The sequence below is a fragment of the Chiloscyllium punctatum genome, chromosome 15, assembly GCF_047496795.1.
Source record: "Chiloscyllium punctatum isolate Juve2018m chromosome 15, sChiPun1.3, whole genome shotgun sequence".
Taxonomy (NCBI): domain Eukaryota; kingdom Metazoa; phylum Chordata; class Chondrichthyes; order Orectolobiformes; family Hemiscylliidae; genus Chiloscyllium; species Chiloscyllium punctatum.
This window is the reverse complement of record NC_092753.1, coordinates 70,780,601-70,804,025: the sequence shown is the minus strand read 5'-3', so window position 1 is coordinate 70,804,025 and position 23,425 is coordinate 70,780,601. Positions and strand designations below refer to the sequence as shown.

Here is a 23,425-nt window from a genome sequence, read left to right as displayed (position 1 = left end):
GGGCTGGAGCCCTTCATCAGGAATGAGGCTAGGAGCTGCGGGGGTGGAGAGATAAATGGGAGGGGGGGGGGGCTGGGGAGAAGGTAGTTGAGAGTGCGATAGGTGGATGGAGGTGGGGGTAAAGGTGATAGGTCAGAGAGGGTGGAGCAGATAGGTGGGAAGGAATAGGCATAAAGCTACTAAGGGAGTATGAGGAGCCAAAGATTGTTTAGAGGGTATTATGTTGTATTAGGTTGTATGAAGGAACCCACACCAATCAACCCCACTGCCCCGTGGCTGAACATTTCAATTCCCCCTCCACTCTGTGGAGGAGATGCAGGACCTGGGCCTCCTCCATCGCCACTCCCTCACCACCTGACACCTGGAGGAAGAACGCCTTAACTTCCGCGTTGGGACCCTTCAACCCCAGGGCATCAATGTGGACTTCACCAGTTTACTCATTTCCCCTCCCCCCACCTTATTCCCAGTTCCAACCTTCCCACCTATCCGTTCCACCCTCCTCTCTGACCTACCACCTTTATCCCCACCACCATCCACCTGATGAAGGGCTCTGGCCGAAACGTCAATTCTCCTGCTCCTCAGATACTGCCTGACCTGCTGTGCTTTTCCAGCAAAACACTCTCGACTTTCATGTAACCATCACTTAGTCTGCTTCTTTACTTCATTATGCATTCCTCCAAATAACTTACATCACTTCAGGTAAAAGGATCATCTCAGCAAATATGATTCTGCATTTTGTCCACCATGACAGAGACCAGGTATGGGTCAAGAAAAGATTTGGCCTTCTCCTCTCTGCTTCCCTGCACTCGCCCATTTTCACAAGGCCTAAATATTCAGCTCTGTCAGATCTATTTGTTCTTTTTTTATTGAAGTTTCAATGGGAATATTTTTGAATGGCTGCAGATATCTTCTCTTTTGTCATTTTTGCATTCTTGTTTTCTTACCATCCTTCGCTACCTAACTGCAATAATTTTTTATCTCCCTACACCAGCTTTTAATGAATTCCAGTTTTCCAATAAAATCCGTTCAGACATTTCATCTGTTAAGTCTATTTTTTCCCTTCCAGTTCTATTATTCAAGTATTTTCTACATTCAGTTTTAAAGAACGGTCTACAGCCACAATATTAACCTATCTTTTACAAATGTTGAAAGCCCAACATTTTTTGTTTTTTTCACATTTTTTTAAACAAGTTACAATGCTGCATTAATATTTTTCTAGCAGAAGACTTGCGGGTTTAGTTTACTGCTTAAATATAGCAATGCACTGAACAATAATCCTTGTAGTCATGCAAATATCAGTATTACCCATTGAATAAAGCACATTATGAGTGTAATATATTGGAAGTGCCAAGATTTGCAGCAGCTCACAAAGAAAGCCATTGCAACATTCTCAGAACAGTTAGACTATATGATGAGAATGATTTTTCAATGTAATCTGAGCAAATAGAAATTAAAGCTCAGACATAGTAATGCCAAACTGATACTTTCACGAATTTGGATTATCATGTACAGAAATGACAAAACCATGATGATTAATTTTGCACAATGTTTCTTAATAAATCAATTTATTTACGTTTGTATCCAGTACAATTCTGCAGAATACTTCATTCATGATCATGCCTGTGTGTTTTGGGACTATGACATGGATGATTGGAATACAGCAGGCTGTTCAAAGAGCACAGATGAGTTTGGTTACTTACGATGTCAGTGCAGTCACGCCACTAATTTTGCCGTGTTGATGGTAAGACAAGAATTATATCTTAATTAGGCATTATATCTTACAGCTGCACTCAGTCTGCTCTTTCTGGAGACACTCGTTATATCCTTGTCTGATAGGTATCATCTCTCCTCATCCATCATACTCCCCTCTTGTACTGATCCTTCAATCAGCCAATGCAGATGTTGTCCTCCTGTAACCAAGCTGATGCCAATACTCATAACATCCTACATTATTTCTTTGCAGTAGAGAGCACACAGCTGCAAAGAAATATTAAGACCTGGAAGGGTGAAGTTAAATTTAGCGAGTAATGATGGATCGGAATACACACAAGAGTGAAGAGAAGCAGGGCGCTGGAGATGGAGGTGTAGTCTGCTATGCACTAGTATCTTGATGGTCAAAAACAATACATGCCGCCTGCCCATTAAGTGGGAAGGTCACAGGGCGCTGCAGATGTCAGAAATGTGATTGTGAGCTCCATAAGATACTCCATAAGTGCTTGGTTGAGGGAGCTGATCCTCTGCTTATAGATGCTGGATTGGGGTTCTCATTCTTCACAGCTCAATGTCTGAGTCTAATCCTTCTTCCCTGCATGAGGCTGAGGAAAAGGTAGATGGTATTGGATTGTGGGCTGCTTTTACTTTTGCTTTATATCATAAATGCAAGGTAGGGCTTCATAAGTTGCTCCAATGGCACAGTGAGGGATGGAAAGTGCAGCTGCAAGTGAAGGCGACTGTGCAGGCGACTGACTGTGTGGAGTTTGCACATTCTCCCCGTGTCTGCGTGGGTTTCCTCCGGGTGCTCCGGTTTCCTCCCACAGTCCAAAGATGTGCAGGTCAGATGAATTGGCCATGCTAAATTGCCCATAAATTGGCCGGTATATTGGGTCCAGGTCGATGTGCTTATTGATTGAATCTGTGGATGAATGCCATGCCTCTAGGAATTCCCTGGTTGTTCTCTGTTTGGCTTGTCCTATATTAGTAGTGTTGTCCCAGTCGAACTCATGTTGCTTGTCATCTGAGTGTGTGGCTACTAAGGATAGCTGGTTTCTGAACTGACAGCCAGACTACTGCGACCACTAGGACTCATAACAGCACACAAACCAACAGCCACTCTCAGACAACAACTCACCAGGACAAAGGACCCGATACCCAGCATGAGCAAAACCAACGTAGTGTACAAAATCCCATGCAAGGACTGCACAAAACACTACATAGGACAAACAGGAAGACAGCTAACGGTCCGCATCCATGAACACCAACTAGCCACGAAATGACATGACCAGCTATCCTTAGTAGCCACACACTCAGATTACAAGCAACATGAGTTTGGCTGGGACAACACTACTATTATAGGACAAGCCAAACAGAGAACAGCCAGGCAATTCCTAGAGGCATGGCACTCATCCACCGATTCAATCAATAAGCACATCGACCTGGACCCAATATACCGGCCACTGCAGCGGACAGCTGGAACTGACAACCGGAAGCGGCAGATTCAAACCACTACAAATGCCGGAGGAAAGATCACAGAAGCGCTTCACAGGAGGCTCCCAATCACTGAGGATGTCACCTAGACAGGGGACGAAATGTCTGCAACACAAATTCCCAGCTCGGCGAACAGAACCATAATAATGAGCAACCGAGCTACAAATCTTCTCCCAAACTTTGAACAGCTTAATGACCTTTAATATTGAACATTTAAATGACTCACCAGTAGTTCCAGGGCATTTCCAGTCGGCCTTCAAACCTGCCTGATTGAAGCCTGGAAGAGGACAGGCTGATGTCAGGATCCAGAACCAACCTCACTTCTCAGGAAATCAGCTTCTCACATGTGCTGAAACATCATCCCTCACCACCCCTACCCTTTCTCTTTAAATATTAGGTTCGTTGTTTTAAAGTCATCTTCTACCCTCATGAACTGTTGTACACAAATGCTGCAAATTATCTACAGTTACAGAAGTTCTTGATCCTAGGCTCATTTGTTGCTCTGGACTGATATTCAAAGTTGGTTCAATTGGGGCAAATCATTGGTAGTGAGTATAAATTATTGAAAATTTGGAAATTCTCAAGAAAGAGTGACCTTTTCCCCTCTGTCCACATCCCTTACAAAGTTCTTTTCCAATCCTTTCAGTTGCTCTGCACACCCTCCACCACTCCCAAATATCAGTAAGAGTTTGCTCAAACTCATTGTGAGCAATACCCTGGATTAGCTAGTTTTAAAGAAAAGTGATGCAAAATGTACTTTTTAAAGTTTCAGATGGACAACCATTTGTTTGAAAACAATATAATTTGCAAAGCCCAACTATTATCAATCCTTTGTTTTTATTATGATAGAGCTTCAGACGGAATTACAACTACACTGAACCATTAAATATTGTGACATATGTTGGATGTGGGTTTTCAATTCTTGGGTTAACCATCACCATTGCATTTCAAATTATAACCAGGTAAGAACTTGAAATAACGTGAACAATGGCAAATTAGTAGAACAGTAATTATTTCAACAGCTTTTTTACACATTGTGTACACATTAAAGAATGTGTTACTTTCTGTCTGAGAGTTAAAAACACATTCACACCGCAGGTATAATCTGTGGGATTGTCTGGGTGAATCTAAGTTGTTTTTGTCAGTTCTGGACATTGCAGCATTACAGTGGCTCAGATGACATGTACTTTCAGCCATGTATCTGCTTTCCACTTCAATTCAGATAAGCACATTTCACACACTGAAGGAGGCGAGAGGTAAGTTAGAAATGCACTCACCGTTTGGCAGAAAATGAGCACAGGATAATTTAATTTTAATGCCTGATTTACATAGTATTGGTTCACTTGATGCTTCTATTCAAGCCAGAGTCAAAGTCATTTTAATCAACCTGCTCAGACCTTCAGGGCAGGTGGGATTTGAACTTCTGGACTAGAGATAGAGATGCTACTTCTGAACCATAAACCCTTCAGGCTGGAGTTAAAATTGCAGTCTGCAACTAATGATGCAATTGGATTTAGTTCAATATATTTAAAGATTAACTCTATGGGATTTCGATGAGTGGCTGAGCAAGGCTCAGTGAATGTTGCAGAATCTACCATCCCTATTGGCAATGGATCTGAACCATTACGATTATCTTCTTTTAACAGGTTTCTTGGGTTAGTGCTAGAATGCAAGATCTTCTAAGCAGTTTCTACACTCTTGGCTAGAAGTTGTAGCCTTTGTGGACTCATTTCACTTGAGACTTGAAGCTATCAGAAGGAAGAGGTAGACAGTCTGTTTATCCCTGCTAAGGCAGGTACTAAGTCATGTGGTTGAAGTACAGTTTTTCAATACACTATTCAGCCCTCATACAAGTAAACCACTTTATTAAGCTTTCCAAGATCTTGTATGTTTTTGCAAAATAAATTTACAATCAAATTTACTTCGATTAACATTAAATTTGAATTGGCATTAATTACCCACTGAGGAACCTCAGTTGTAGACAGGCAGAAAGGCCATTCATGTAACTTCCTGCCTCAGACTCACACAGGGCACAGGCAGAAAAGAGAGTTCTTCATCTGGCATCCTCCCCTTCCCTACTAATTACCCACATCCAAACTCAACTTGGGGGAAGGTATTAAATTCTACCCTGTTAACACTGCTAATGTGCATCCTACTATTCAATCTGTAGCGAGGGGCCAATCTACTGGAGCACCATCTCCAGTACCTATTTACTGTTCTTTTTTTTGGATGAAACTTCTATGCAATCAACTATCAGTTGGGAAATGGAACACCTTTCCAATTTTGGCACCCAGTATGAGCAACATGCACTCACAGTTCAGGTATACATTTTTAAAACATCTGGAGTCATCAGCAGGATATCACATTTTATAACATATTAATATGTTAATTGCTTTAAGAATGAAACCAATGCAAATTTAATCACACATGAGTATGACGATTTTGATGCTTTCCTGGCTGGCACCCTGATTTTCCACTCATCGTAAAATTGTACTCATCCAAAGCTCTGCTATCATATGCTAAATCATAGTAAGCTGTGCTCTTAACTCACCTGATCTACATTGATGAAAATGTGTTGCTGGAAAAGCGCAGCAGGTCAGGCAGAATCCAAGGAGCAGGAGAATTGTCGTTTCGGGCATGAGCCCTTCTTCAGGAAGGAGGAGAGTGTGCCAAGCAGGCTAAGAAAAAAGATAGGGAGGAGGGACTTGGGGGAGGGGCGTTGGGAATGTGATAGGTGGAAGGAGGTTAAGGTGAGGGTGATAAGGTGAGGGTGATAGGCCGGAGTGGGGGTGGGGGCGGAGAGGTCAGGAAGAAGATTGCAGGTTAGGAAGGTGGTGCTGAGTTCGAGGGTTGGGACTGAGACAAGGTGGGGGGAGGGGAAATAAAGAAACTGGAGAAACCTAAGTTCATCCCTTGTGGTTGGAGGGTTCCTAGACGGAAGATGAGGCGCTCTTCCTCCAGCCGTCGTGTTGCTATGGTCTGGTGATGGGGGAGTCCAAGGACTTGCATGTCCTTGGTGGAGTGGGAGGGGGAGTTGAAGTGTTGAGCTACGAGGTGGCTGGGTTGGTTGGTCCGGGTGTCCCAGAGGTGTTCTCTGAAACGTTCCGCAAGTAGGCGGCCTGTCTCCCCAATATAGAGGAGGCCACATCGGGTGCAGCGGATGCAGTAAATGATGTGTGTGGAGGTGCAGGTGAATTTGTGGCGGATATGGAAGGATCCCTTGGGGCCTTGGAGGGAAGTGAGGGGGGAGGTGTGGGCGCAAGTTTTGCGTTTCTTGCGGTTGCAGGGGAAGGTGCCGGGAGTGGAGGTTGGGTTGGTGGGGGGTGTGGACCTGACGAGGGAGTCACAGAGGGAATGGTCTTTTAAGAATGCTGATAGGGGAGGGGAGGGAAATATATCTCTGGTGGTGGGGTCCGTTTGGAGGTGGCGGAAATGACAACAGATGATACGATGTACATGGAGGTTGGTAGGAGGACCAGTGGGGTTCTGTCCTGGTGGCGATTGGAGGGGCGGGGCTCAAGGGCGGAGGAGCAGGAAGTGGAGGAGATGCGGTGGAGAGCATTGTCGACCATGTCTGGGAGGAAATTGTGGTCTTTGAAGAAGGAGGCCATGTGGGTTGTCCGGTATTGGAACTGGTCCTCCTGGGAGCAGTGCAGTGGAGACGAAGGAATTGGGAATATGGGATGGTGTTTTTACAGGGGGCAGGGTGGGAGGAGGTATAGTCTAGGTAGCTGTGGGAGTCGGTCGGTTTATAGTAAATGTCCATGTTGATTCGGTCGCCCGAGATAGAAATGGAAAGGTCTAGGAAGGAGAGGGAGGAGTCTGAGATGGTCCAGGTAAATTTGAGATCAAGATGGAAGGTGTTGGTAAAGTGGATGAACTGTTCAACCTCCTCGTGGGAGCACGAGGCAGCGCCGATACAGTCATCGATGTAGCGGAGGAAAAGGTCAGGGGTGGTGCCAGTGTAGCTGCAGAAGATGGACTGTTCCACATATCCTATGAAGGGGCAGGAGTAGCTGGGGCCCATGCAGGTGTCAATGGCTACTCCTTTGGTTTGGAGGAAGTGGGAGGATTGGAAAGAGAAGTTGTTCAGAGTGAGGACCAGTTCAGTCAGTCAAAGGAGGGTGTCAGTAGAAGGGTACTGGTTGGTTCGGCGGGAAAGGAAGAAGTGGAGGGCTTTGAGTCCTTCATGATGGGGGATGGAGGTGTACAGGGACTGGATGTCCATGGTGAAGATAAGGCGTTGGGGACCGCGGAAGCGAAAATCATGGAGGAGGTGGAGGGCATGGATGGTGTCCCGAACGTAGGTGGGGAGTTCTTGGACTAAGGGGGACAGGACCATGTCGAGGTATGCAGAGATGAGTTCGGTGGGGCAGGAGCAGGCTGAGACAATGAGTCAGCCAGGGCAGTTAGGTTTGTGGATTTTGGGCAGGAGGTAGAAACGGGCGGTACGGGGTTGTGGGACTATGAGGTTGGAGATGGTGGATGGGTGATCCCCTGAGGTGATGAGGTTATGGATGGCCTGGGAGATGATGGTTTGGTAGTGGGAGGTGGGTCATGGTCAAGGGGGCAGTAGGAGGAGGTGTCCGCGTTTAGCCTCAGCAATGTAAAGATCGGTGCGCCAAATACTATTACTGCGCCTCCCTTGTATGCCGATTTGATAGTGAGGTTGGGGTTGGAGCAGAGGGAGTGGAGGGCTGCACATTCCAAGGGTGAGAGGTTGGAGTGGGTGAGAGGGGTGGAGAGGTTGAGGCGGTTAATGTCGCGGCGGCAGTTGGCTATGAAGAGATCGATGGCAGGTAAGAGGCCAGCACGGGGTGTCCAGGTGGATGGGGTGTGTTGGAGGCGGGAGAAGGGGTCGTCAGAGGGTGGGCGAGAATCCTGGTTGAAGAAGTAGGCACGGAGGCAAAAGCGGCCAAAGAATTGTTCGATTTCTCGCCACGTGTTGAACTTGTTAATCTGAGAGCGTCGGGGAATCAAGGTGAGGCATCTGCCGAGGACTGATCTTTCATCCTCAGAGAGGGGTAGTTCTGGAGGTATGGTGAAAATACGGCAGGGCTGGGAGCTAGGACCTGGTGTGGGGCTGGAGCTGGGAGTGGGGGGCGGGCTTAGGCGTGGGGGCGGGAATCAGGGCGGGGACGGAGATCAGGGTGGGGGTGGGGTTAAGCGTGGGGACGGAGATCGGCGTGGGGGCACAGTTAGGCGTGGTGACAGAGATTGGCATGGGGGCGGAGACGCATGCGGTGTGGTCGTTGTGCAGGTGAGTGATGTCACTGGGGGCGGAAGTGGCTGCGGTGACGGCAACCCCGGGGGCGGAAGTGGCTGTGGTGACAGCAGAAACGGTGTTGTTCCCGACAGCCGTGGAGCCCGCGGAGGCCGCGAATCTGTCGGCGATGGTCTTCCTGGCGATCATGGAGGCGGTTGTCTGGGTGGCGATCGCGGAGGCTGCATGGTCAGTGGGGGCGGAAATGACATCATGGTTCGCGGTGGCAGTTGTTGCCGTGGGCGGTGTAGCAGCCATGTGGTTCATGGCGCTGGACTGATTTCGGAGGCCGATGGAACATTCTGGAACAGTTGAGGAACCCAGAGTGTGGTGGTAAGTACATGAAAGTTTTTGGTTCTTACTGTCTTTAATTTCTGATCTGGCTAGGAAGAACTGTTTGTTTAGTGTATGGATTCTTCTGTGGATGAAGAACAGTAGAGGTCCTTTGCAGGTCTGTGAGAGTGTTTTCCTGAGCTGGGGTAGGGCTGACTGCAGGGAATGTAGGTAGCGGTGCATGGCTGCAAGCGTGGAGCAGAGGATCCGGAGGGAGGTCTGTTGCTGGAGGCTTTGGATTTGTTGTAGGTCCTGGTTGTCCTGGTTAAGTCCAAATTTTGTTGGTCTGAACATAGTCCGGAGTCTGTGTAGGGTCAGTCGGTTCCGTAGGCAGGTGCTGAGGAAGGAGATGTGGCTGTGTAGCAAGTCTGTTTGAGAACGTGGCTGAAGAGCATCTGGGTAGAGGAGATGACCTGAGGTGTGCAGTGAGAGAGGGACTCACTGAAATCCTTGTAGATGGAGGAAGAGAGCTTCTTCAAGGAAGGCATCCTTGTAAGAGGATTCTCAGTAGGTTAAAATCTTCGAGGAGAAAGTGAGGATTGCAGATGCTGGAGATCAGAACTGAAAATGTGTTGCTGGAAAAGCGCAGCAGGTCAGGCAGCATCCTGAAGAAGGGCTCATGCCCGAAACGTCGATTCTCCTGCTCCTTGGATGCTGCCTGACCTGCTGCGCTTTTCCAGCAACACATTTTCAGCTCTGATCTCCAGCATCTGCAGTCCTCACTTTCTCCTGATCTACATTGATGTCTTACCTCAAGTTTTAAATTATAATATTTCTGTTGAAATCCCCCAGAGAGATCATAGAATCATACAGCATGGAAAGAGACCCTTTGACCAACTTGACTGTGCTGACCAGATTTCCTAAACTCTAATAGTCCCATTTAGAATCAAACAGTCATAGAGATGTACAGCATGGAAACAGACCCTTTGGTCCAACCTGCCCATGCCAACCAGATATCCCAACCTAATCTAGTCCCACCTACCAGCAGCCAGCCCATATCCCTTCAAATGCTTCCTATTCATATACCAATCCAGATGTCTTTTAAATGTTGCAATTGTACCAGCCTCCACCACTTCCTCTTGCAGCTCATTCCATACACGTACCACCCTCTGTGTGAAAAAGTTGCCCCTCTTTAATATCTTTCCCCTCTCACCATAAACCAATACTCTCTAGTTCTGGACTCCCACACCTGAGGGAAAAGACTTTGTCTATTTATCCTATCCATGCCCCTTATGATTTTGTAAACCTTTATAAGGTCACCCCTCAATCTCCGACGCTCCAGGGAATGCAGCCCCAGCTTATTCAGTCCCTCCCTATAGTTCAAATCCTCCAACCCTGGCAACATCCTTATAAATCTTTTCTGAACCCTTTCAAGTTTCACAACATCTTTCCGATAGGAAGGAGGCCAGAATTGCACACAATATTCCAACAGCGACACAATGTCCTGTACAGCCGCAACATGACCTCCCAACTCCTGTACTGAATACTCTGACCAACAAAGGAAAGCATACCAAGTGCCTTCTTCACTATCCAATCTACCTGCGGCTCCACTTTCAAGAAGCTATGAACCTGCACTCCAAGGTTTCTTTGTTCAGCAACACTCCCTAGGACCTTACCATTAAGTGTATAAGTCTTGCTAAGACTAGCTTTCCCAAAATGCAGCACCTCACAGTTAACTTTATTAAACTCCATCTGCCACTTCTCAGTACATTGGCCCATCTGATCAAGATCCTGTTGTAATCTGAGGTAACCTTCTTTGCTGTCCACTACACCTCCAGTTTTGGTGTCATCTGCAAACTTACTAACCCTACCTCTTATGCTCACTAGTGGACCCAGCACCGATCCTTGTGACACTCCACTGGTCACAGAATGAGAAACATCCCTCCATCACCACTCTCTGTCTTCTACCTGTGAGCCTGTTCTGCATCCAAATGGCTAGTTCTCCCTGTATTCCATGAGATCTAACCTAGCTAACCAGTCTCCCATGGGGAACCTTGTCAAATGCCTTACTGAAGTCCATATAGATCACATCTACCACGATGACCTCATCAACCCTCTTTGTTACTTCTTCAAAAAACTCAATCAAGTTTGTGAGACATGATTTCCCACGCACAAAACCAAGTTGATTATCCCTAATCAGTCCTTGTCTTTCCAAATACATGTACATCCTGTCCCTCAGGATTCCCTCCAACAACTTGCCCACCACCAACATCAGGCTCACTGGTCTATAGTTCCCTGGCTTGTCCTCACCACCTTTCTTAAATAGTGGCACCATGTTAGCCAACCTCTAGTCTTCCAGTACCTCACCTGTGACTTTGATGATATAAATATCTCAGCAGGATGCCCAGCAATCACTTCTCTAGCTTTCCACAGAATTTGAGTGTATACCTGATCAGGTCCTGGGTATTTATCCAACTTTATGCGTTTCAAGACATCCAGCACTTCCTCCTCTGTAATGTGGACATTTTTCAAGGTGTCACCATTTATTTCCTTACCTTCTATACCTTCCATATCCTTTTCAACAGTAAATACTGATGCAAAATACTCATTTAGTATCTGCCCCATCTCCTGCAGCTCCACACAAAGGCCGCCTTGCTGATCTTTGAGGGACCCTATTCTCTCCCTAGTTACCCTTTTGTCCTTAATGTATTTGTAGAAACCCTTAGGTTCTCCTTAATTCTATTTGCCAAAACTATTTCATGTCCCCTTTTTTGCGTTCCTGATTTCCCTCTTCAGTGTACTCCTACTTCCTTTATACTCTTCTAAGAATTCACTCGATCTGTCCTGTGTATACCTGACATATGCTTCCTTCTTTTTCTTAACCAATACTTCAATTTCTTTAGTCATCCAGCATTCCCTATACCTACCAACCTTTCCTTTCCCCCTAACAGGAATATGCTTTCTCTGGATTCTCGTTATCTCATTTCTGAAGGCTTCCCATTTTCCAGCCGTCCCTTTACCTGCGAACATCTGCTCCCAATCAGCTTTTGAAAGTTCTTGCCTAATACCATCAAAATTGGCCTTTCTCCAATTTAGAACTTCAACTTTTAGATCTGGTCTGTCCTATTCCATCGCTATTTTAAATCTAATAGAATTATGGTCACTGGCCCCAAAGTGCTCCCCCACTGACACCTCAGTCACCTGCCCTGCCTTATTTCCCAAGAGTAGGTCAAGTTTTGCACCTTCTGGCTGTAACAGCTGCACCTTTTATTGAGGTATTTTAGGTGTTGGAGGTGATTTCCTCGAATTCCAGGAGCAGCAAATACTATTTCATATGCTGTTGCATTGTTTTGGAACTTCGGAGAAAAAAATCAAAACAACAGCAGTTTTAAAAAGGGAGAGGTACAGACAAAGGAAGCACATGGTGAGGTCAGTGCAGGAGAGAGAGAGACAGAAAGAAACTGACACTGTGGTGAAACTGCACAGTTACTGCCTTTGTTGTTTGAATTCATGTCTCGCTGGACATCAGAGTGCGTCTGGGAAAATTAACAAACAGTGAAATTCACAACTGATCTTGGAGGGCGAAGTCACAGCACAGAAACAGATAAGTGAATAGTTTTAAGTGTGGCCTACAGAAAGCCTGCAGTAGTAAGTACAGTGGGTTCTTTCTTGATCATATGTTTTTTGAGATATGTCTCTTGATTAAACTTCAAATATAAGCCATAACTATTAATTTAACCTGGAGCAGTGTTTTGTAGAAGAATAAGACGGTGTAATTTTCTGGGTCTGTAGATTGTGAAGGAGCAAAAATGGTCTTTATTAGAGTGATATACGCTTCTTGTCAGATGTGGGAGTTTAAGGAGAGTTGACAGGTTACTGTGGATTGTATCTGCAATAAATGCTGCTGGTTGCAAATCCTATCAGGTGGAATGGATCAGTTGGAGAGGCAGTTAGAGGCAATGAGGAATTTGCAACAGCAAAGGTATACGATGGATAGCAGTTATAGGAAAGGGGGAAAGTCTCAGATACAATCACATAGATGGGTTAACTCCAGGAAAGGTAAGAAAGGTTAGTGCAGGAGTCTTCTGTGGCTATCCTCATTTCAAACAGGTATGCTGTTTTGGAAAATGAAGTGGGTGATGGATTCACAGGGGAATGTAGCACGAACAGCCAAGTTTCTGGTACTGAGACTGGCTCTAATGCAATGAGGGGTATGTCAAATTCCAAGAGATCAACTATAAGGTGATCATCCGAGGTAGTCCGAGGTACAGACAGACATTTATGTGGCCAGCAGCAAAAAATCAGAACGTTATGTTGCTTCCCTGGTGCCAGGATCAAGGATGTCTCAGAGAGGGTGCAAAATGTTCTCAAGGGTAAGAGAGGCCAGCAAGAGTCATTGTCTACCTTGGAACCAACGACATATGAAGGGAAAAGGTTGAGATTCTGAAAGCAGATTACAGAGTTAGGCAGCAATTTAAAAAGGGGGCCCCCCAGAGTAGTAATATCTGGATTACTCCCAGTGACTACGAGCTAGGGAGGGCAGGAATAGGAGGATAGAGCAGATGAATGCATGACTGAGGAGCTGGTGTATGGGAGAAGGATTCACATTTTTGGATCATTGGAATCTCTTTTGGGGTAGAAGTAATCTGTACAAGAAGGACGGATTGCACCTAAATTGGAAGAGGATTAATATACTGGCAAGGAGATTTGCTAGAGCTGCTCGGGAAGATTTAAACTAGTCAGGTGGGGGGGGGGGGGAGGTGGGGTTGGTGGGGGGTGGGTGGGATCCTGGCAAATAGTGAGGAAAGAGATCAATCTGAGATTGGTACAGCTGAGAACAAAGGCGAGTCAAATACTCAGGGCAGGCAGGGACAAAATAGAACTAATAAATTAAACTGCATTTATTTCAATGCAAGGGGCCTAACAGGGAAGGCAGATGAACTCAGGGCATGGTTAGGAACATTGGAATGGGATATCATAGTAATTACAGAAACATGGCTTAGGGATGGACAGGACTAGTAGCTTAATGTTCCAGGATACAAATGCTACAGGAAAGATAGAAAGGGAGGTAAGAGGGGAAGGGGAATGACGTTTTTGATAAGCAATAGTATTAAAGCTGTGCTGAGGTAGGATATTCCTGGAAATACATCCAGGGAGGTTATTTGGGTGGAACTGAGAAATAAGAAAAGGATGATCACCTTATTAGGATTGTATTATAGACCCCCTAATAGTCAGAGGGAAATTGAGAAACAAATTTGTAAGGAGATCTCAGCTATCTGTAAGAATAATAGGGTGGATATGGTAGGGGATTTTAACTTTCCAAACATAGACTGGGACTGCCATAGTGTTAAGGGTTTAGATGGAGAGGAATTCGTTAAGCATGTACAATAAAATTTTCTGATTCAGTATGTGGATGTATTTGCCTGTGTTTGGCCCATATCCCTCTAATCCTTTCCTAACCACATACCTGTCCAAATGTTCTTTAAATGTTGTAATTGTACCTGCATCTACCATTTCTTCTGGCGGACTGTTGTATAAATGCACCACCCTCTGTGCAGAAAGCGTTGCCCTTCAGGTCCCTTTTAAATCTTTTCATTCTCACCTTAAAGCCATGCCATCTAGTTTTGAACTCCTCTACCCTGAGGAAAAGGCCTTGGCTATTCACCTTATCCATGCCCTCATGATTATATATAACTCTATAAGATCACTTCTCAGCCTCCTACACTCCAAGGAAAAAAGTCCCAGCCTTTCCAGCCTCTCCTTGTAATTCAAATCTTCCAGTCTCGGTAGCATCCTTGTAAATCTTTTCTGCACCCTTTCCAGTTGAATAGGTCTCTCTATTCGACAAGATTCCACAGTGCCCGACCATTATTTGGGTAAGTCCTGCCTTAGTTTGTCTGACCAAAATGCAAAACCTCACATTTATCTGAATTAAATGCCATCTGCCATTCCTCAGTTAATTGACCCAGTTGATCAAAGTCCCACTGTACTCTTAAATAACCTTCTTCACTGTCTAATATACCCCCAATTTTGGTGTCATCCTCAAACTTACTAACCATGCCTCTGATATGCTCATCCAATTCATTTATATAAATAACAAATAACAGTGCACACAGGATTTTCATCAATTCCTACCTATGTCAAATTCTGAAACCCTACAACCTAGCATGTTGTCTGAACTCTTCAAATTCAGATCCCTTATTCATCTCTGATTTTTGTCATTCGATCACTGGCAGTTGTGCCTTCCATTGTCCAGGTTTTAAATTCTGTAATTCCCTCCCTTGATGTCCCTGCCTCTTGTCCTTTCCATCCTCCTTTCAGAAGCTTCAGCTTTTAGTCATCTGTCATAATAAATCATAATGTGTCATAGTGTAATATTTTTCATGACAGGGCTCTTGTTAAGTAGCTTGGAACATTTTAAAAACCTTAAAGGCTTTACACAAATTAAAGTTGTGGTTTAAGCATGTACCTGATTAGCAGGACAGAAGAGAGCACCATAGTAGGACTAGGTGAGCTTGGAAACTTTTCTAATTAGCCTGTTCAAAGATGCTATTACACACCTTTGGAGCAAGTGGGACTTGAACCCAGACCTCCTTGCTCCGAGGGAGGGGTACAATCAGTGCTCTAAGTAGCCCGTATTCAATTCACATGCTTATTGAAAGACATTTGTTCTTGAATGGGATACATTGGATTGCCTATTTTCTGTACATGTCCTAATCTGTCAATTTACAATGAATCAAAACTCTACCTAATGGAGAATTTCTCTTCAGGCAAGCACGCAAGACATCGCTTACCTGGGTTACTGTGAGTCTTTGCATATCAATGCTTATGGTTAATTTGATCTTCATCTTTGGAATAAATAACTCCAATGCTCTGAATGAAAAAAGTGCTGCGAACAATACAGAAAACATCATTCTACCTTCTGACCATTTCAATCCACCAGAGGTTTACTTATGTACTGCTGCTGCTGCCATTCTTCATTACTTTTTAATGGCTACATTCACTTGGTCAGCACTGTACGGTGCACAGATGTATGTTCTTCTGGTTCACGTGTTCAAACCTCTGCCAAGACATTTCTTAATATGGATTTCAGTGGTTGGATGGGGTAAGGGATTTAAACAATTATTCCTTTATAATATTTTGCACAGCTCTAATACTTAGTGAATCTCTTACATAAGAGATTCACTAAAAAGAGATTCACTAAGTACTTGAGTTGAGTTTTTGATCATTATTGTTCATTAAGTACAAGAATTGGAGAGCAGCATCTTTGGTTTTGGCCAATCACTGTTCCTCCTTTTGCAAGTTTACAAGCTCAAAAACTATTGCTGGAAGTTCTACTTATTGCACTTATAGGAACAAAGCATGATGTACCAAAGGAAAAATTATACAAAAACTAATGGAGCATAATTTAAATAATTTCCATAAACTGACCTTTGAAACATATGTCTACTACATGAACATGTTAGAAATTGTTACGTATGTCATGCATTAACATAGAATGAGAAAAATGTTACATATAAAATTCAAAAATCTTGATAAACAATTCAAAAAGCATAAAACTTAACATAAAAGCAAATTTTCATGTGAGCATAAGAAACAGTCAAGGCAGGCAGGAACAAAGCAGAGAACAAGGTAGGACTGATAAATTAAACTGCATTTACTTCAATGCAAGAGGCCGAACAGGGAAGGTAGATGAACTGAGGGCATGGTTAGGAACATGGGACTGAGATATCATAGCAATTACAGAAACATGGCTCAGGAATGGGCAGGACTGGCAGCTTAATGTTCCAGGATACAAATGCTACAGGAAGGATAGAAAGGGGGGCAAGATAGGAGGGGGAGTGGCATTTTTAATAAGGGACAGCATTATAGCTGTACTGAGGGAGGATATTCCTGGGAATACATCCAGGGAAGTTATTTGGGTAGAAATGAGAAATAGGAAAGGGATGATCACCTTATTAGGATTGTATTATAGAACCCCTAATAGTCAGAGGGTAATTGTAAGGAGATTTCAGTTATCTGTCAGATTAACAGGGTGGTTATGGTAGGGGATTTTAACTTTCTAAACATAGACTGGGACTGCCATATTGTTAAGGGTTTAGATGGAAAGAATTTTGTTAAGTGTGGACAAGAAAATTTTCTGATCCAGTATGTGGATGTACCTAACGAAAGGTGCAAAACTTGACCCACTCTTGGAAAATAAGGCAGGACAGGTGACTGAGGTGTCAGTGGGGGACCACTTTGGGACCAGCGACCATAATTCTATTAGTTTTAAGATAGTGATGGAAAATGCTAGACAGGATCTAAAAGTTGAAGTTCTATATTGGAGGAAGGCCAATTTTGATGGTATTAGACAAGAACATTCAAAATCTGATTGGAGGCAGATGTTTGCAGGTAAAAGGATGGCTGGAAAATGGGCAGCCTTCAAAAATGAGATAACGAGAGTCCAGAGACAATATATTCCTGTCAGGGTAAAAGGGAAGGCTGGTAGGTGTTGGGAAAGCTGGATGAGTGGAAAGTTGAGGTTTTGGATTAAAAAAAAGAAGGAAACATATGCCAGGTATAGACAGGACAGAATTAATTCTTAGACAAGTATAAAGGCATTAGTATATGTCAGGTATAGACGGGATAGATCAAGTGAATCCTTAGAAGAGTATAAAGGCATTAGGAGTATACTTAAGAGAGAAATCAGGAGGGCAAAAAGGGGACATGAAATAGTTTTGGCAAATTGAGAAAAGGAGAATCCAAAGGGTTTTTACAAATACATTAAGGACAAAAGTGTAACTAGGGAGAGAATAGGGCCCCTCAAAGATCAGCAAGACGGCCTTTGTGTGGAGCCACAGGAGACGGGGCAGATACTAAATTAATATTTTGCATCAGTGTTTTCTGTGGAAAAGGACATGGAAGACATAGAATGTAGGGAAATAGATGGTGACACCTTACAAAATGTCATATTACAGAGGAGGAAGTGCTGGATGTCTTGAAACGGGTAAAGGTGGATAAATCCCCAGGACCTGATCAGGTGTACCCTTGCACTCTGTCGGAAGATAGGGAAATGATTTCTGGGCCTGTTACTGTGATATTTGTATCATCGATTGTTACAGGTGAGGTGCCAGAAGACTGGAGGTTGGCTAATGTGGTGCCACTGTTTAAGAAAGGTGGTAAGGACAAGCCAGAGAGCTACAGACAAGTGAGCCTGATTTTGATGGTGGGCAAGTTGTTGGAGGGAATCCTGAGGGACAGGAGGTACATGTATTTGGAAAGGCAAGGAGTGATTCGGGATAGTCAACATGGCTTCATGTGTGGGAAATCATGTCTCACATACTTGATTGAGTATTTTGAAGAAGTAACAAAGAGAATTGATGAGGGCAGAGCAGTAAATGTGATCTATATGGACTTCAGTAAGGCGTTTGACAAGGTTCCTCTTGGGAGACTGGTTAGCAAGGTTGGATCTCATGTAATACAGGGAGAACTAGCCACTTGGATACAGAACAGGCTCAAAGGTAGAAGACAGAGGGTAGTGGTGGAGGGTTGTTTTTCAGACTGGAGGCCTGTGATCAGTGGAGTGCCACAAGGATCAGTGCTGGGTCCCCTACCTTTCATCATTTATATCAATGATTTGGATGTGAGCATAAGAGCTATAGTTAGTAAGTTTGCAGATGACACCAAAATTGGATGTGTATGGGCAGCGAAGAAGGTTACCTCAGATTACAACGGGATCTTGATCAGATGGGCCAATGAGCAGAGAAGTGGCAGATGGAGTTTAATTTAGATAAATGCGAGGTGCTGCATTTTGGGAAAGCAAATCTTAGCAGGACTTATACACTTAATGGTAAGGTCCTAGGGAGTGTTGTTGAACAAAGAGACCTTGGAGTGCAGGTTCATAGCTCCTTGAAAGTGGAGCTGCAGGTAGATAGGATATTGAAGAAGGCGTTTGGTATGCCTTTCTTTATTGGTCAGAGTATTGAGTACAGGAATTGGGAGGTCATGTTGCAGCTGTACAGAACATTGGTTTGGCCACTGTTGGAATATTGCGTGCAATTCTGGTCTCCTTCCTATTGGAAAGATGTTGTGAAACTTGAAAGGGTTCAGAAAAGATTTACAAGGATGTTGCCTTGGTTGGAGGATTTGAGCTACAGGGAGAGGCTGAATAGGCTAGGGCTGTATTACCTGGAGCGTCAGAGGCTGAGGGGTGACCTTATAGAGGGTTATAAAATCATGAGGCGCATGGATAGGATAAATAGACAAAGTCTTTTCCCTGAGGTAGGGGGAGTCCAGAACTAAAGGGCATAGGTTTAGAGTGAGAGGAGAAAGATATAAAAGAGACCTAAGAAGCAACTTTTTCACACAGGCGTGGTACATGTATGGAATGAGCTGCCAGAGGAAGTGGTGGAGGCTGGTACAATTGCAACATTTAAAAGATATCTGGATGGGTATATGAATAGGAAGGGTTTGGAAAGATATGGGCCAGGTGCTGGCAGATGGGATTAATTTGGGTTGGGATATTTGGTTGGCATGGACGAGTTGGACCAAAGGGTCTGTTTCCGTGCTGTACATCTCTTTGACTCTATAATTAGGAGAAAGAGGGTCCATTCAGCCCCTCAAACCCACTCCATCATTCAATAAGGTCATGACTGACTGATTATGGCCTCAACTCCATGCCCCCAACACCCTTTGACTCCCTTGCTAGTTGAGTATCTGTCTACCTCTCGCTTATAAGTATTTATTTAGTTACTTTGCCTCCATAGCTATCTGTTGAAAGAGTTCTACAGACTCTCAACTCTCTGAGAGAAAAGAAAATCTAATTTCTGTCTTGAATAAGTGACTTCACATTTTTGGATTGAAATTAAATTCACATTTTTAGATCTCCTCTAAAAGGGGAAATATCCTTTCAGCATTTATCCTGTCATGTCCTATCAGAATCTTACAAGATTCAGTAAAATTACCTCTTATTCTTGTGAAAGCAATTGGCAGAGGCCCAGTCCGTCCAACGTTTCCTCCCAACATAAACCACCCTCATTGCAGGTATCAATCGAGTGAACCTTTTCTGAACTGCTTCTAAATCATTCATGTCTTTTCTTAAATAAAGAGACCAAAGCTATGCATTGTACTTAAGATGTGATCATACTGATGTCCTGTACAACTGTGGCATAACATCTCTATTTTTGTATTTCATTACGCTTGCAACAAAAAATACCATTCCATCTGTTTCTTAATTACTTGCTGTACTTGTATACCAACTTCTTCTGATTCACATATCAGGACACCATTGTGCCTCAGAATTCTAAAATCTCTCCATTTAAATAATATGAGTTTCTTTTGTAATTTAACATAATTTTTAAAGCTGTTTCAGGAAGATGGAGGATAGGATTTTGTGACAGTCATCGAGGGTTCTATATGTGATTGGTAATGGGGAGATAAAATAAAGGCATGCATTTACGTAGTAATTTTCACATTCTCAGAATGTTCCAAGATGCTTTCACCGAACAGAAGTATTTATGAGGTGTCATCACTGCAGTAGTGTCAGAATCATGAAAGAAACGTCTACATATATATGTGGGTGAAATATTGCTAATCCAAGCACAGTGATCTGATATTAAGACCTGTGAAGTTTGATAAAGAATTTATTTGCAATTTTCTCTCAATTTTCTTACTGATATTTTCACTAAATCATAGTGCTGTCAATTTCAATGCAATCTTTTTTCCCCCAGATCCCCATCTGTGTCAACCCTGACGCTCCCACAACCCTGCTTCTGCCCCACTGTCCTGCAGCCCTCCCTCAACCCACACACATCTGTCAGACCTCACCCAATACACTCAGAATATCTGAATATACAATCACAGAATTGTAACAATGCAGAGCTAGGCCTATCATGTCTACACTTGCCCACTAAATCAGCATTGTAATTCCAGCCTTTTCCCTGTGATCCTGTACATTATTGCTTTACAAATAATCATCCAATGCCCTTTTAATACATCATTTAAATGGGTCTCTATCACGCTTCCAGGCAACGCAATCCAGATGCAAATCAATGGTATGTTAAAGATTTTACTCACGTTGCAGTTACTTCTCTTGCAATTATGTTTTCTCTGTCTGCTCTTGTTTTTGATCCTTTTATGAGTGGGATCAGTTTCTCCCTATCTATTTGGTTCAGACCCCTCATAGTTTTGATAATTTTCATCAAATCTCTTCAGCCTTCTCCCCCAACAAGAAGACCAGTCCCAGCTTATCCAATCTATCTTCTTCACTGAAGTTTCTTATCCCTGGAACCATCCTTATAACCCTTATCTGCACTGCCTCCAGCACATTCTCATCCTTCCTGAATTGCAGCTTCAGAACTGTGCAGAGTACTCCAGCTGAGGTCTAACTAGTGTCTTACACATGTTTAGCATAACCTACATACTATTGTACTTTATGTACCTGGTTAACATAAGTTCTTTGCTCTTGACTTCCACGCTAGTATTAATGAAATCTATGATAAATTAATTGCTCTCCACACCAGCCCCACCACTTATACTGGTGCACCTAAATATACGCCCAGGTCTCTCCTCTCTGGCACACCTTTAAATATTTATAGTAGTCCCATCAAAAATATCTCCAAAGCATATATATATATAGGGAGCATATGACATGATATTTGACAACTGTACAGCAATACTGGAATGGGTTACACATTCTAGATGACAGACATCAAGTGTTATGAATAGAAGATTGCTACAATTTCATATAAAGTAAGCTAACCACTGTACTCTTTATTAAAGGGATTTGGAAGTTAATTTAGTTTTAATGACGAAAGCTCATTAAAACCTATTAGTTTGTAAATAATTGATATTGCAGCATTAAATGGAAATTTAAGACTTTCCTTTTTGTGGGTTTTGGTAGATTTTTCCTCAATAAAATAGCAGGCTCTGTAGTGTATTGGTCAAATTATATTTCTGAGAAAAAAAATTAAATCTTATAAGTAGAAACACCATTTAGTTTTAATAATATATTCCTCAGGTCTTCCAGCAGTTATTGTTATTACAACATTCACAGCTACCTACAAAATAGATGATGCACTGAATTATCGGCAAGAAGAATTGTAAGTAAATAATCAATGCTTCCAATGCATTTAACTCATGCAAAGTATAGTAAACCTTCCTTGCATTAATGATGATTGGCCTGGGGCATAGATTATGATTCAGTGCTTGAGCACATTGTATCATTGTGTAGCCTTGAAAACATAATGTTTAAAAAATGGAGCTGCTTTGAAAACTATTTTGCCAAATGCTAAAAATAAAGACTAATGGAAATCAAAAATGTTAATTGTAACTGATAAACAAATTCTGTGTGAAGATGATTTCATAACCACAGTTGTTAACGTATACATTTCAGTTTAATTGTAATTTTACTAAGGCAATTCATGTGATTGTTTTCTTTATGTCAGGTAGCATTGTGTTTCAGTACAATCAGCTCCTCATCATCACTATATTACACAAATATCTAATAAACTATTGATATCAAACTTTAAATGGTTAAATGTCACATTGTTTAAACTAACACACTAGTGATACGATTAAAAAACATTGCCAAAGCATACACATACGCCACTTCACTTATTGAGTGTTAAAGGTTACACAATAAAACAAGTGCATTATTTATCATGTACCACACATGTACTCCTCATAGAAACAAAATATGGTTTCAGATTTCGCACATACAAATAGACCTCTTTGGGAAATTATATACATAATTTTACAATGTCCAAATAAAATGAAGTTTGAACATGAAATTGCAAGATGTGTAATTTGCAATGTGTTTATGTTGTTGGGGAAACTTTATTTTTATTGATATTGTGATGAAGGTTAATAAAATATTATGATTTGTGAATGTGGAGGTTCTAAAATGGAGAAATTACATATAGCTTTAAGTTTGACTTGTATTTTTATATTGTGCATGTTAAGAAGGGACATAGTTTTGGTTTCATATTGAGTTCTGAGAGTGCTAAAGTGTTGTCTGGTGTTTGTTGATATGTATTTAAATGAGTTTTTGAAAAAGCATGAGGTGAATGGTCAGTACATTAGAAACAAAGCTAGAAGTGATAAAACAAAGGAGTGTTGTCATGACAAGTGTCCTATGATACAGAGAAAGAAATAAGTTTGATTAGAAAATCCGCAACACATTTCAATCCGACAGAACCAGGTAATTCAAGAGAAAAAGAATGTCAGAGCAGCCATGCAATTTTACAGTCTCTAAAACAGTCAGGAAAAACAGATGTCCTGACTGGCTTTGAAACTCATGAGAGAAAAGGTCCAGAAACAGAATGCTTTAAGGTGTCAAAGAGAAAGACGTCCTACATGGCTGTTGAAGGCATAAGTGTAAGGAAAGCATGTTAACTAGTGGGCGATGCTGGAAACGTTTCTAAGGGTCTCAGAAAGGGGCTTTAACTAAGGTAAACTGCTTCAGGTGAGTGCAGAGCTTTGCTGGAAAGAAACCAATTACATTCATGCCAACTGAACAAGAAAATGTAAAGTGGGGACAGAGTGACCATGCATTAAGATTGAGTATCTGTAAGAGTATTGTTGAGGGTATAAGGATTGGATCTAATATTTGCAGTAAGGCTTTCAAATTGTTCTTGTACATTTCAATAAAGCTATCATTTTTCCTTTTGTATGTAAAAAAACTTCCATGTTCTTTTCTTAAAA

The 23,425-nt window shown here is 42.7% G+C and overlaps 1 protein-coding gene across 1 annotated transcript in view; it reads left to right on the top strand.

The window, feature by feature from the left end:
* adgrg7.1 (adhesion G protein-coupled receptor G7, tandem duplicate 1) overlaps positions 1 to 23,425 on the top strand; it is a 62,903-nt gene that overhangs the window by 25,846 nt on the left and 13,632 nt on the right. Inside the window, exons 7-10 of the mRNA XM_072584367.1 lie at positions 1,586 to 1,741; positions 4,054 to 4,166; positions 15,511 to 15,845; positions 21,741 to 21,822. Of these exons, the coding sequence (XP_072440468.1) occupies positions 1,586 to 1,741; positions 4,054 to 4,166; positions 15,511 to 15,845; positions 21,741 to 21,822 (686 nt within the window). The remainder of the gene's footprint in view (positions 1 to 1,585; positions 1,742 to 4,053; positions 4,167 to 15,510; positions 15,846 to 21,740; positions 21,823 to 23,425) is intronic.